At 38.7% G+C, this 13843-nt stretch overlaps 1 protein-coding gene across 4 annotated transcripts in view; it reads right to left on the reverse strand.

The window, feature by feature from the left end:
* itfg2 (integrin alpha FG-GAP repeat containing 2) overlaps positions 1-13843 on the reverse strand; it is an 82026-nt gene that overhangs the window by 25351 nt on the left and 42832 nt on the right. For all 4 annotated transcript variants that reach the window (XM_072267715.1, XM_072267714.1, XM_072267716.1 and 1 more), the window contains exon 9: positions 2665-2756. In XM_072267715.1, coding sequence (XP_072123816.1) covers positions 2665-2756 — 92 coding nt within the window. The remainder of the gene's footprint in view (positions 1-2664; positions 2757-13843) is intronic.

The following is a 13843-nucleotide window of genomic DNA, read 5'->3' on the forward strand; positions in this document are numbered from 1 at the left end:
CTTCGTTGTTTAGCATGTTGTCAGAAAGGTATCATAGTGTGAATATTAGGCCTGGGGATAGCTCTCCAGATTTTGATGCCAGTACCCAAATGTTTGTGAGGAGAAATTTACAAAGATGACTGGGCTAAAAGCAATTTTACACCAGTACAGACAGAATCGCAAACAAAAATTTAAGAATCATTTGTGCGACCATTTAATTCATAGATACTTGATAGTTGACATAGACGTAGTGGGCCAAAAGGTCTGTATTTGTTCCATACATCTCTATAACTCTATTTGGTGACGAGGTCAGTACCAGCTATCAGTCCGCTTTTATTCTTTATCTGGTTTAACATGATGGTTAGGGATTTGCTTGTGTTTAACACTTAAACATCTTCTGAAGTGGCTTAGCAAGTGGCATTGTACTCTTCAACTTTCCTACTCTTCAATCCTGAATTCATTATAAATAAGGCCAGGCTGAGAATATTTCAAATGCTCATTTTTCAACTTTGCCACCAAGAGTGCTAATGAACAATCTATAGTTTTTCTTAGGATAACTTATCATTGTGACAGACTAATAGTTGCAGCTGTAGCAAAATAAAAACAAAAGCTTTATGGTTTAATTGCTGATTTAATATCAATTATGCATGCAACAGCTGGATAGTGCAATCAAAACAATGGCTGTTTCTAATTTTTTAAGTAATTGTGAACTATAATTCCACCTGAATGTTTTTTTTATTTTGTACTTTGGCAATGCACGATAATTATGGGAAAGATTGAAGGGAAGAAAGCAAGAGGAAGACAAAGACAAATGATGATGGGAGACAGCAGCCAGAGAACTGAAATGAATACCAATGAATTGATCCACTTGACCTGAAACAGGAGTGTGTGGGCCATGGCAGTCAAAGCTCAAACTGGGCACGGCACCTGATGACGATGATGATGATGATGACGACGACAACTTTGGCACTTAACTAAATTTGCAAATTATCTCCAAATTCAGCTCGGAGTTTCAGAGTTCAATTGTTTTCATCTACATCGTGTCACTAAAATGAAGTTGGAAAGCTAAACATATCCTTCTATTTATAACTCAGACTCCCCCAAACTCTCTAAATTCTTATTGTTCTCTAAAGATATCTCCATTGTTATTTTTGTTACACACCTATCTCTTCAAATAATCAATCCTTTGGAGATTTATTGGTCTATAACAATGCAGGACTTCCCAGAATCAAATTGGAATGCTACTTTATTAAAGTGTGACATCTATTTACAAAATGGTGTTTCATTACAAGAAATTTTGATAGAGACATTGAGTCATAGAACACTACAGCACAGAAATGGGCACTTGTTCTAGTTCCCTCCTTCAAAAGTGGTCACTCAATAAAAATTTAGATAGACAAAGTTAACTGTTAAATGTGTAGCCCCCTAGTAAGCCTCAGGCTCGCTCAACTCACTTTTGTCTGGGAGAAGCAGCCTTCGGCCTCGCCAAACTAGGTAATCAAGTTTGTGTGGAGGCTGTGTGATGTACCCCACCCCGCCAAATAGCAGACAATACACCATATGTGATTAAATGATTACAATTTATAGATATTACTGGAACTATGTAATTAATAGAGATAAAATATAAAAGAAAAATAAAAGGCGCCAAACTTATCAAAGTTCAACCACTTTGTGCACAACAGTTGGAGCTCAAGTAACGGAGTCCTCTTTCCACCATTCAATCCTCACCGACTCCCTCGACCTGCCGCCTGGGACCAACCACAGTGGTCGACCAGACGCTCCACATGAGTCGTCTTCGTCTCCTCTCCTCACCGAAGACCCTGGGCCTCAGACTCCCACTTGGGGTTTGTCCCGTCGGCCAGTTTACAGCATCGCGTCCACTCTCTCTATCCCCATCACGCCTTCTCCCCCAAAGCCCAAGCAACACAATTGCTTACAGACACACAATAAAGAATAACATCTATCCCAATTGGTTCGTTCTCCCTCCTATCAATAATATAACCCAAACAAGCAGAGACAGAGAGAACTCCTTACATTGCAGTTATTTCAGAAAAGCCATTTTAATTATAACATAGCAACAAAGCCATTTTGATTAGCCTATGCAGTAACATAAAAGAAGAAACCCCTTATACATGAAATAAAAATTACAATACAAATAACTTGTACTTAAAACACCACCGTGGAAAAATATCTTACTCAAAAGATTCCTGAGAATATATACAGTTTCCATATTTTGTGAAAAATAAAAATTCAGATAGGTAGGCCCTGACTAGACAAGCATGAGATGTGACAGGAGTGACTATTGTTACTTTCCCTGAGGAAGTTTATTGTAAAGTAAAACTGCATAAGTAATACCACCTGGTTCAGGGGCAGGCTTGAAAGAGTATTTTTTTTTGCCAACGTCAATTTTCTCAGCAGCATATTTCATACTCATGACAATCATACACTTGTTGTCCACTACCTAGAGGCTTTGATAACTACTTAGTGCCAGTAATTTCATGGGTCTCAGCCTTTACAGTTTATGAAGGTGTTCTGATTCTCAAGGGAAAACTCAATTTATATTAGGATCAGAAAATCTGAATAGAAAATAGCTTAGTATATGGTGATAGTAAAATGATAAAAATAAATGTAGCTAGGAAGTTGCATTATGGAGAAGGTTTTGTGAACCACAATGGTAACACTCACCGTCACATCTAACTTTTCCAAGGCAAAAAGCTGATGATCCACTTGAACAGACCACAGTAGTTTATCTGACCCATCCATCAGTTTTAGGGTTCCTGTTTAAACAAACAATAAATAGAGTTATTCACTGATCACCATAACTCCAGTTAGCAATGTTTTAAACCTTTAGAAGGAAGTTAGTGTGTTCGTAAACTAATTAGAAAAAAAGGAGAAAAGGAAATATTCTCACAATCTTAAAACTAATTTTAATTGCATTTTTAAATTTCAGCCTTGGAATTGGTTCATTATTGCCACACGTATTGAAGCTGTTCACCGAATCTTGGAAGAAGTGACAATAAATCAATTTATACTCCAATTTTCCACTCTTCTATGAGTTATAGCATCTTGAATTTCAGCACTCTGTATCATTAATGCTACTTGATGGAAGCTGGAAGCTTATTAAAATAACCAATCATCTCTTCTTTTCCTGTATCTACTTCCTTAATTGGATATTGCGCTAACACGAAGATTCAAAAGCTATCATTACAGAATAAAATCCCAATCCATTACAAATTACGTATATCCAAACAATACCACTATTTACTTTGGATTCTTTGGAGCAGAGGTGGCACTGAATATGCAAGTCCACACCAACTCACCAGAAATTAAGTTCCTCCACTATAACTTGAAAGCATTTTGAACATCTTAAAATAAGGAAGTGAACTGTGATTACAGGAGAAACCAAATGCTTATCACCAGTAAAGGGGCTGCAAGCATTGTATATTTTGCCCCTATGTTTTTACAAGCTGTTTCTGAGCCTCAAGAGTAGATGTACGCAACAAGGTCTTGCTTCTGTAGGAAACATGTACAATGCTGTGCATTTGTTCATACTTGTAATGCTGCAACAATATCCCAGGGCACTGTGCCACAGCTGGGTGACACAGTGGCACAGCTGACAGAGCTATCCCCCTTTAGCTCCAACAACCTGGGTTCAGTCTCAACCTCCAGTGCCATCTGTGAGCAATTTGCACATTCTCTGTGGCTGCTTAGGTATCCCACATCTCAAAGGAAAGCAAGTTTGTAGAGCAGCGCACATTGTAAAACCAAGCAAACGTCTCTCATCTGAAAGAGGTAAGGAGGCACCTTATCTAATTCAAATAGAAAATGTCTGTCCATTTGGGCTCAGACAACATAGCTAAGATCCAGTTGTCACTGTACTGGAAGTCTCACCTGTGTTAGGACACTAGGCTTATTGTTGATAACACTGCTTATCCAGCACCATCAAATGTTAATGCGAAAGATATGTAAAAGGATAGGTTTTTCAATACAATGTACCATGTTTGATTTAAACATTTGCTTTGGAACGTTTATTTTTGAATTACTTTTATTTTCACATTGTGGACAAGCAAAAACTTTGATAGCCACTAGCAAATGAAATACAAGAGCTGGGATGATCTTACTGGCACCACAATAAATTGAGTTGTTTTTGGCCACACCAAAACAAAGGACTCTTAAATTAAGTTTTCTTCTGCTCCATTTCTCCAACTGGTCACAAAGTAGTTGCTGGCAAGGACAATGCCCTCATGATGCTGAGTTTGCATTGGATAAAGCATTGATCTTGTTCCATTTAGCTCTTCCAGACTAAATTAAGCAGCAAGGGCATTGTTTCCACACATTAATAGGGGGCTTCTTTACATTTTTAATGTTGTACTCCTTTACTCATATGCATGCTGCATGGTTGTTTATAGCTTATCCAGTTTAGTCATGAGTCGTATCTTGTCAAATGGTTCACTGTGGTGACTCAAACGCAGACAAGTTATTAGACTGATGTACAATGGAAGCACCATATTTGCAGTCAGGATACTGACTTGCAAAATTAACTGTGATGGTCTCTAATCAACTGAACATTAAAGAAAACACAGTCAAGCTCAAATAATTTGCTACTGGATTATTCAGAAATCCTAAACACATGACTCACTTGATGATGTTTGAAGCATTTCCTTCCAACTCACAAGGTTTCCTTCTACTCACTAGGGCCTTTGTTTATGTGCTTCCTCTGGCTCACAATGGCCCTAGAACCCACACTCCCCTTGCACTCAGAGAGAGCGAAATGCAGTCCGCTCTCTGGACTTGTCGCAGTAACTAGCTGCTTTATATGACAATCGATGACAAATTGCATATTGCAAGTAGCTCCGGTTGCAGTTTGGAAGTGTCCAAATGTCTTCAAATTCAGGGACAAAGTTACCTTGACAGAAATGGGAAAGTGCTCACCACTCTGGTCTGAGGGTGAGGTTGTGGGTTGAGCCTGTGATACATTTCAGTGAGGACAGTCAACACAGAGATCCCAAATACTTCTTCACTGAGATTTTATTACCTTGGGTAGATTCAGTCTCCTGCCAAGAGCTCTTCTTGTTTTACACAAAGGTAATATGAAGGTAGGTTGGCCAATAAAATAAAAGAGGATACCAAAAGGTTTTGTCAGATATAAAAGAGCAGAAGAGACCAAGAGTGGATACCAGACTGCTGAAAATGATGCTGGAGCAATAATAATATAGGACAAAGAAATCACGAGAGAACTTAATAAGTATTTTGCGTCAGTCTTCACAGTGAAAGACACCAGGGGCATGCCAGAAATTCGAGAGTGTTGGAGCAGAAGTGAGTATAATTGCTATTACTAAAGAGAAGGTGCTTGGGAAGCTGAAATGTCCAGAGTAGGTAAGTCACCTGGACCAGATGGACTACATTGCAGGATTCTCAAAGAAGTAGCTGAAGAGATTGTGGAGGCATTAGTGGTGATTTTTCAAGAATCGCTAGATTCTGGAATGGTTCCAGAAGCCTGGAAAATTACAAACATCACTCCACTATTAAGAAGGGAGGGAGGTAAAGACAGGAAATTATAGGCCAGTTAGCCTGACTTCAGCGGATGGTAAGATGTTGGAGTCCATTATTACAGATGAGGTTTCAGGGTACTTGGAGGCACATGATAAAAAAGGCCAAAGTCAGGGTGGTTTCCTTAAGGGGAAATCTTGCCTGACAATTGGTTGGAAGTCTTTGAGAAAATAATAGGCAGGAGAGACAAAGAAGAGTTAGTCGATGTTGTTAACTTGGATTTTCAGAAGGTACCACACTGAGACTCTTAAACAAATTAAGTGCCCATGGTATGACAGGAAAGGTACTAGAATAGATAGAAGATTTGCTGACTGGCTGGAGGCAAAGAGTGGGAATAAAGGGGACCTTTTCTGAAAAGCTGTCGGTGACAGGTAGTGTTCTGCAGGGAACTGGGACCACTTCTTCTCACATTATATATTAATAACCTGGACGATGGAATTGTGAACAATACAAAGATAGCACATAGAACATAGAACAGTACTGTACAGAAACAAGCCATTCAACCCACAATGTTCTGCCAAGCCAGCTAAAAAGAAATTCAAAAACGCCCAAACACTAATCACTCCTACCTATACAATGTCCATATCCCTCCATCTTCCTTGCATTCATGTACCTATCCAAATATCTCTTAAAAGTGTCTACTGCCATACCAGGCAGCGCATTCCAGGCATCTACCACTCTCTGAGTAAAAAACTTAATCCTCACATCCCCCTTGAACCTGCGCCATCTCACCTTCAAATCGTGTCCTCTGGTAGGTGGTGCTGAGGGAGCAGAAAGTCTGCAGCAGGACTTGGACAGATTAGAAGAATAGGCAAAGCAGTGGTAGATGAAATATAGAGTTCAGAAGTGTATGGTCATGAACTTTGGTAGAAGAAATAAAGGCACAGACAATTTTCTAAATGAGAAATTTTACAAATCAGAGGTGCACAGGGACTTGAAAGTCCTGTAAGATTCTCTAAAGGTTAGCTTTAAGGTTGAGTCAGTGGTAAAGAAGGCAAATGCAATGTTAGCATTCATTTCCAGAGGAGTAGAATATAAAAGCAAAGACGTAATGCTGAGGCTTTATAACGCATTGGTCAGACAGCACAGTATTGTGAGCAGTTTTGGGCTCCTTATCTAAGAAAAGAAAGGATGTGCTGGCATTGGAAAGGGTCCAAAGGATGTTCAAAGAATTATCCCAGGAATGATAGGGTTAACATATGAGGCACACCTGATGCCTCTGGGCATGTACTTCCTGGAGATTAGGAAAATGAGTGGGGTTCTCACTGAAACCTATTAAATATTGAAAGGCCTAGAGTGAGTGCATGTGGAGAATATGTTTTCTATAGTGGGTAAGTCAAGGACCAGAAGGCACAACCTCAGAATCAAGGGATGTCCATTTAAACAGAGATGAGCAGGAATTTCTTCAGCCAGAGGGCTGTGAATCCATAGATTCAATGCAACAGATAACTTGGAGGCAAAGTCATTGGGTATACTTAAAGCAGAGACTGATACTTCTTGATTAGCAAGGGTGTCAAAGGTTATGGGGAGAGGGCAGGAGAATGGGATTGCAAGGGATAATAAATCAGCAATGATGGAATGGTCATGCAGATTCGATGGGCCAAATGGCCTAATTCTGCTCCTGTGTCTTCGGGTCTTACTTTAGTTCCATTTTTCCAAAACATCTGTATTTAATTTAATCTGAATTAATCGTTAACTGTAAAAATTCTCAAAATTTGTTTGGAATCAATCAATTAGGCACTCAATGTTTGAGTGTCACATATGCAGTTCTGAGGAAGGGACAGCAACACGAAACATTTACTCTTTCTACACATTCTGCTTCTCTGTAAAATGTTCAACATTTTCTGTTTTTATGTCAAGTCTGCTTTCCCGGGATTAAGTTGCCTTATATCATTAAGAACCTATGAAATGGAAACTCATTAGGATTCTTAATGCAGGGCTCAAAACACTGGGTGCATAACAAGAACGGAAATAATTACTTGGAATGCATATACTGGGTATTGTCATTGGGAGGTCGAAACATCACATTCAAGTTGCTTACAGAACCGTCAATGTCTCTTTATTCTCATCCTAGTAACTTGAAAGATGTCTAATACACAACAATTACTGGACATACTATGAGATTATTCCACTTATAGCATTGCCCATGGCCCATATAATTATAACATGCACAAAAATTCTTTCTTCTATTTAAAAGAGATGTATGTCACCAGCCTCTCTGTAATTTCTGTTCCACTGACTTCTGAATAGAAAAAATGGTAATAGAACAAATTGAGACACTTAAATTGAGCGATTTAATTGCAGACCACAATAACAATGTTCACAATGAAGAAGATTGCTGTGTGAATCCAGGAAATGTTTTGCAAAATAGGTCACTGAAGTAGAAGGAGAATGTCAAAATAAGCCTACAGCCTGTTGTGTTGTCTAGGAAAGGAGCTTCCTCCTGCTGCTCTAACAGATCTAATTAGCCATACAAGCATTCTCGGATGGCAAAAGAGCATTTTCTAAAAAAAACTAATATTTAAGAAACTGCACACATTAAAGAAAATGGTTTCAGCATTTCAATCCATTCATTGTACTTGTTCTTAAACGAGAAATAAATATTTGAACTATTCTGCATTTAAATGCTTAAATAAAACTAATTTGGTATAATATTGCACTTTTTAAATTAAAGTTGCTTCTGGAGAATTGAGAAATATAAAAATATCAAATTTAGAGTACTGTTTTCCTAAAAATAGTCTCCCAAAATAAATGGGAGAAAGAGTATTAATTAGTTCACTTGCAATCAAGAGCATCCTGACTCGGGCAGTTAATTTTGAAAGGACAATTATATTTGATAACTCTATTGGAGAACTGAAGGTTTAACTAACAGGTTTAATAAGAGGTAACTACTGGGTATGGTATCGCCGGCTCTGTTTGATGTGTATATTCTAGCCACACTTCCGGTTTACACAACTCTGAAATGTAATTTTCTGTCCCTTCAGGCAGTATGCTCCTGCCCAACACATCAGATGCCCTAAATACCCTGCTAGGTTTGTTTCTATCATGTGAAGCTTGCTGTTGGCTCCAGCATCACAAATAATCCTAATGCTCATAGTTCTAACTATTTAATCACAATGGCCTGAATGGGTTTTTATCCAAAGAGTCTACACAGGGATCCTAGGGGGTCCTATTGGCTGTTGATTATTCAAATGTAAAGTCTTTCACCTAATTATCTCAGGAAGGCTTAAGTGATTTTCAAAGGAGCATAAGTGATGTTAACAGGTGAGTCTAATGTCATTTGAACATAGCTAATATCCTATTTTCAAATACTCTATTACCACTAAACTACTAATGTCAAGCGGACAGGCCTACTGTTCTAACTTTCTCATTTCCTGTTAGTTTGTTTATATTTGCCATCCTCCAATTTCACAGAACCATTTAAAACAGGAATTCCAAAGATCAAAATCAATACATTCACTGTAGATATTCAGATGAAGGGGTTTATCAACTTTTAATTTCACTTTTTTTTCAGTATCCAGTTTACTCACCAATACTAACCATTATGAAGACAGAGCTTCAATATCACTGCTCCCCTGGTGATTTGCTTTGTCTCTTTGCCTTTGCACATCTCGTATATTTTCAAAAGCTTTTCCAATCTGATATTATGGCACAAATCTTAACTCGGAATATGTTCACGCCTGAAAACCTGACTACTTTCAATTTTAATAGAGTTGACAACTGGTGAGTTGATCATCCACTGAGGAAAACAGGGTGATTATCACGAAGCTCTTTGGAAGTTAGTTCACCGTTAACCACTGGGTAGCCAACTTCTACAAAAGTAGGAGCTGAGTAACCACAATTTTAGAGGTAACTGCCTAGCTTGTTCCACTACAACCACAGCACACTAGCATCTAATGTATAATGTAGAAGATTACCCAAGCACATCTTCACAAGTTGCAGAATAAAACCCAATCTGGCTAATTACCATCCTCGAACATCAATGTGATGAAAATGATGCTCATAGTGCTATCTAGAAGCATTAAAATGTCTGGTTTAAGATTGATTCGGATTATTTAACTCCAAAACCATTAAAATCCTGATCTAAACTGAACCATGGAATTGAATTCCAGAGATCAGGCAGGAATGACTAGTTTACCTTAGTATGCCACCAATGGACATGGCAGGAAAATATGCAATGGTTGGAGTCATATCTTCCACAAAGGAAGGCAGCTGTGGTGTTGGAAGTCAATTATCCTGATCATCAAGGCATCAACCTAACAACAGCCATCACCTGCTTCATCACTTGCTTCATCAAATGGCTCTGCTTCCAGGTCCAGAAGTAGAATGTTTACTGCCAACTGTCCAACACTCAATTCCGGTCTTAACTCCTTAGAAAGTGGAGTGGAAGTTTAAGTGTACGGATGGGATGTAGGAGGAAGTAAGGCGGGGTGGGGGAGTTGCATTTTAGATTAAAAGGAACCTCAGGAAAGTAGTCAGAGATGAAATTATTGAGGGATCATACAGTGGGTTATTATGGAGGGCGCTGAGAATCAGGAAGCAGATGATCACTTTGTTACTTTGTATTATAGGCAATAGGAATTAGAAGAACTGTAAGCACACAACACCACAGCTTGAGGCCTAGTCCTCACTACAACTGAGGCCCAAAAGCTCCCCTGCAATTCACCAATAAGTTAGTGAATCTGACTTGCAGCATTCCACATTAACAATGTTCAACAGGGTCTTGCGATCACAAGAAAAGCGACTAAGACGGTCACTCATTGTTAGACTGCACACCAACTCCTCCAAGGCCTCTCTGACACAGGCAGTGGCACAATCTGCACCAGCTCCTTCAGTTTTTTTTTTAAATGAACAAGCAACTCACTAATGGTTTAGACACGTAGTACTTAAAGTTCATAATGTCCAGCAGGGTCTTGCAATCATAAAAACTATGTTTGAAAAGGACAATAACACCTTTGGTTGACCCCGTAGAAGCCACTGCAATTGAATATGCCACCACCTTACCGGAAGTAAGTGTGTTCAGGCAATATATAGAAGTTCCTACTAAGGAGAGGGCAAAGTTCAAACTACTCTTGGCAAAGGTTGATTGGAGTAGGTTGCTCATGGGTAAAGGGCCCTCCAAGAGTGGAAGATTTTTAAAAACAAGATGGCAAGAGCTCAAGATCTACATATTTCTGTCAGAGTGAAAGGCAAGGTTATCAGGAGCAGGGAACCCTGAAAAACAAGAGATATTGAGACTCTGGCAAGGAAAGTAGAGGTATGGATCAGATACAGGGAGCCAGGATCAAAGGAATCCCAGAAAATTTATATAGGGGATACAGAAGTACAACTGAGAAGGAAATCAGAAAGGCAAAAAGTGGGTATAAGGTAATCTTACCAGAGAAGATTAAAGAGAATCCAAAGTCATGACTGCAGATGACATCAAAATTGGTAATATATTGGACAGAGAAAATGGTTACGATAGGATATTATCAACTGGAAAAGTGGAGAAAGAAAATCAAGATGATATCGTAGACAGTAAAGAAGGCAAGCAAGAATTAATGTATCATCAGCTGGGTAATTAGGCCAAGGGAAATAATAAAATTAGTTTAATTCTGATGAATGTAAAATGTTTTGGAAAGTCAAATCAAGAAAGGACTTTCACAGTGAGCAGTTGGGCCTGGGGAGTGTTGTAGAACAGAGGGGCCTTGGAATTCAGGTATACGATTCCCTAAAAGTGGAGTCACCAATAGATGAGGTGGAGGAGGTTGCGTTTGCCATGTGGGCCTTCATCAGTCAGATCATTGAGTATAAAAGTTGAGAAGTCATGTTGCAGTTGTACAAGATGTTCGTGATGCCACATTTGGTCACCCTGCTGTCGAAAAGGTGCTATTAAACGGGGAATAATGCAGAAAAGCTTTACAAGGATGTTATCAGGAGTCAAGGGACTGAGTTGGAATGAGAAGTTGGACTGAGGAGTGATATTATACAGGTGTATAAAATCATGAAGGTCATACATAATGTGAATGCACTCCGTCTTTTTCCCAGGTTTGAGGAATCAATGTTTAAGATGAGAAGGGAAAGACTTAACAGAAGCTTGAGGAGCAACTTTTTTTTTAAAAACAAGAGTATGGTACATATATGGAATGAACTGTAGAGGAAGTGGTGAAGGCAGGTACAATGACAACGTTTAAAGACAACTAGACAGTTATATGGAAAAGGAAAGGTTTAGAAGGATGAGCCAAATACAGCCAAATGGGACTAATTTGGGCATCTTGGTCAGCATAGACTAGTTGGGCAGAAGGGCCTGTCTCCATTGTATCACTCCATGACTGTAAATAACCCATGCCTCTGTGCAGTCATACATGGACATCACTGAGACTTGGACAGATGACCAGCACATTACATTAGTGCCACTAAATTGTCAACAAGACAAGCTAATCATGTACTCATTATTTTAAGTGGCATTATTACTGCTGAGTCATTCATCATTAACACACTGGGATCACTTTTAAAAACAATTCAATTGGACCAACCAAATAAATGAGCAAATCAATGAGTATATATCCTGCAGAGAGTGATTCATTTCCTGACAATCTAATTTTTTCCACATTAACTGAGAAGTATCTAAAAAGTGCAATGGAATTCTTTCCACTTGTCAGGATAAGTACAGTTCGGATAGTATTCAAGCAGTTTCAATACCATCAATGACAAAGCAGCCTCTCGACTAGCATTACTTGTTCCACATTTAGTCCCTCAACAAAACAGGCAGTGGCAGCCATGTGTGCATCTTCAAAATGCATTGCACTTACTCACTTACGTTATCCTGACAGTGCTACCTGTAACTGTGACCCATACTGCTAAGTAGAACAAGGCCAGATGTCACATAGAAACATTTCCAACAGCACAAGCTCCTGCAAGTTATATCATGACTTGAAAATACACTTCGTTTCTTCATTGTCACAGAACTGAATCATAGAACTATATACAATATGTACACAGCAGCATTACGTGAGTAGCTTCACCAGAAGGACTGTAGCAGTCCAAGAAAATCATTCACTACCAGCTCCTCAGCAGGTAATAATTGCTGACATTGTTAGCAACACCTAGATAAATTTTAAAAACTTAATAAATGATTTTGACCATGACCACATCCACAACCATTCTACGATTCGTCCCATGCCTTGCATCAACGTCTAACCACGGTTTATCAGAAGCTTTCTGAACTTATAATATTCTTTTTCATGAAAACTCACTTTCAGCCAAATACAGAACACATCAGTTATTCTTGCTAAAGTATTTAAAGTACTATGCAAAAGTATTGGGGGGGGGGTGTGTGTGTGTGTGTGTGTATTTATGTATGTGTACATAAGCACAAACACACATATTTTATTAATATATATTCATGGTATTGCATATTGGTTAAAATAGGAATGTGAAAAGGGAATCGCCCTTTTCTCAGGGGAGGTACAGAAGCCTTAAGGCACACACTCAGCGATTCAGGAACAGCTTCTTCCCCTCTGCCAACTGATTACTAAATGGACATTGAACCCATGAATACTACCTCATTTTTAAAATATGTATTATTTCTATTTTTGCACAATTTTTAATCTATTCAATACACATATACTGTAATTGATTGATGGATTGATTTTTTTTTCTTCTTCTATATTATGTATTGCATTGAACTGCTGCTGTTAGTTAACAAGTTTCACAACACATGCCGGTGATAATAAACCAGATTCTGATTCTGGACAGGGAAACATAAATAAAGAGTACTTAGCTTTGTATTAGCTCAGTATTATTAGGTGTTATTTGGTAACTGGAAAGACATAATATACAGTACCGTGCAGAAGTCTTGGGCACCCTAGCTATATGTGAGAGACTTGTTCAACTACGACAAACCAAATAAGTAAAATAATTTCTCAAATTAGTTTCAATATCGTACACACAAAAGAATTCTAAAATATGTGCATTTTCATCCGTCGCAACTCAGATGTAAATTTATTTATTCCACTCCGAATATTTTGTCATTAATGATTTACACCATAGAACCATAGAAACTACAGCACAGAAACAGGCCCTTTGGCCCTTCTTGGCTGTGCCGAACCATTTTCTGCCTAGTCTCACTGACCTGCACACGGACCATATCCCTCCATACACCTCCCATCCATGTATCTGTCCAATTTATTCTTAAATGTTAAAAAAAGAACCCGCATTTACCACCTCATCTGGCAGCTCATTCCATACTCCCACCACTCTCTGTGTGAAGAAGCCCCCCCTAATGTTCCCTTTAAACTTTTCCCCCCTCACCCTTAACCCATGTCCTCTGGTT

The sequence above is a fragment of the Mobula birostris genome, chromosome 9 (assembly GCF_030028105.1).
Source record: "Mobula birostris isolate sMobBir1 chromosome 9, sMobBir1.hap1, whole genome shotgun sequence".
Taxonomy (NCBI): Eukaryota; Metazoa; Chordata; class Chondrichthyes; order Myliobatiformes; family Myliobatidae; genus Mobula; species Mobula birostris.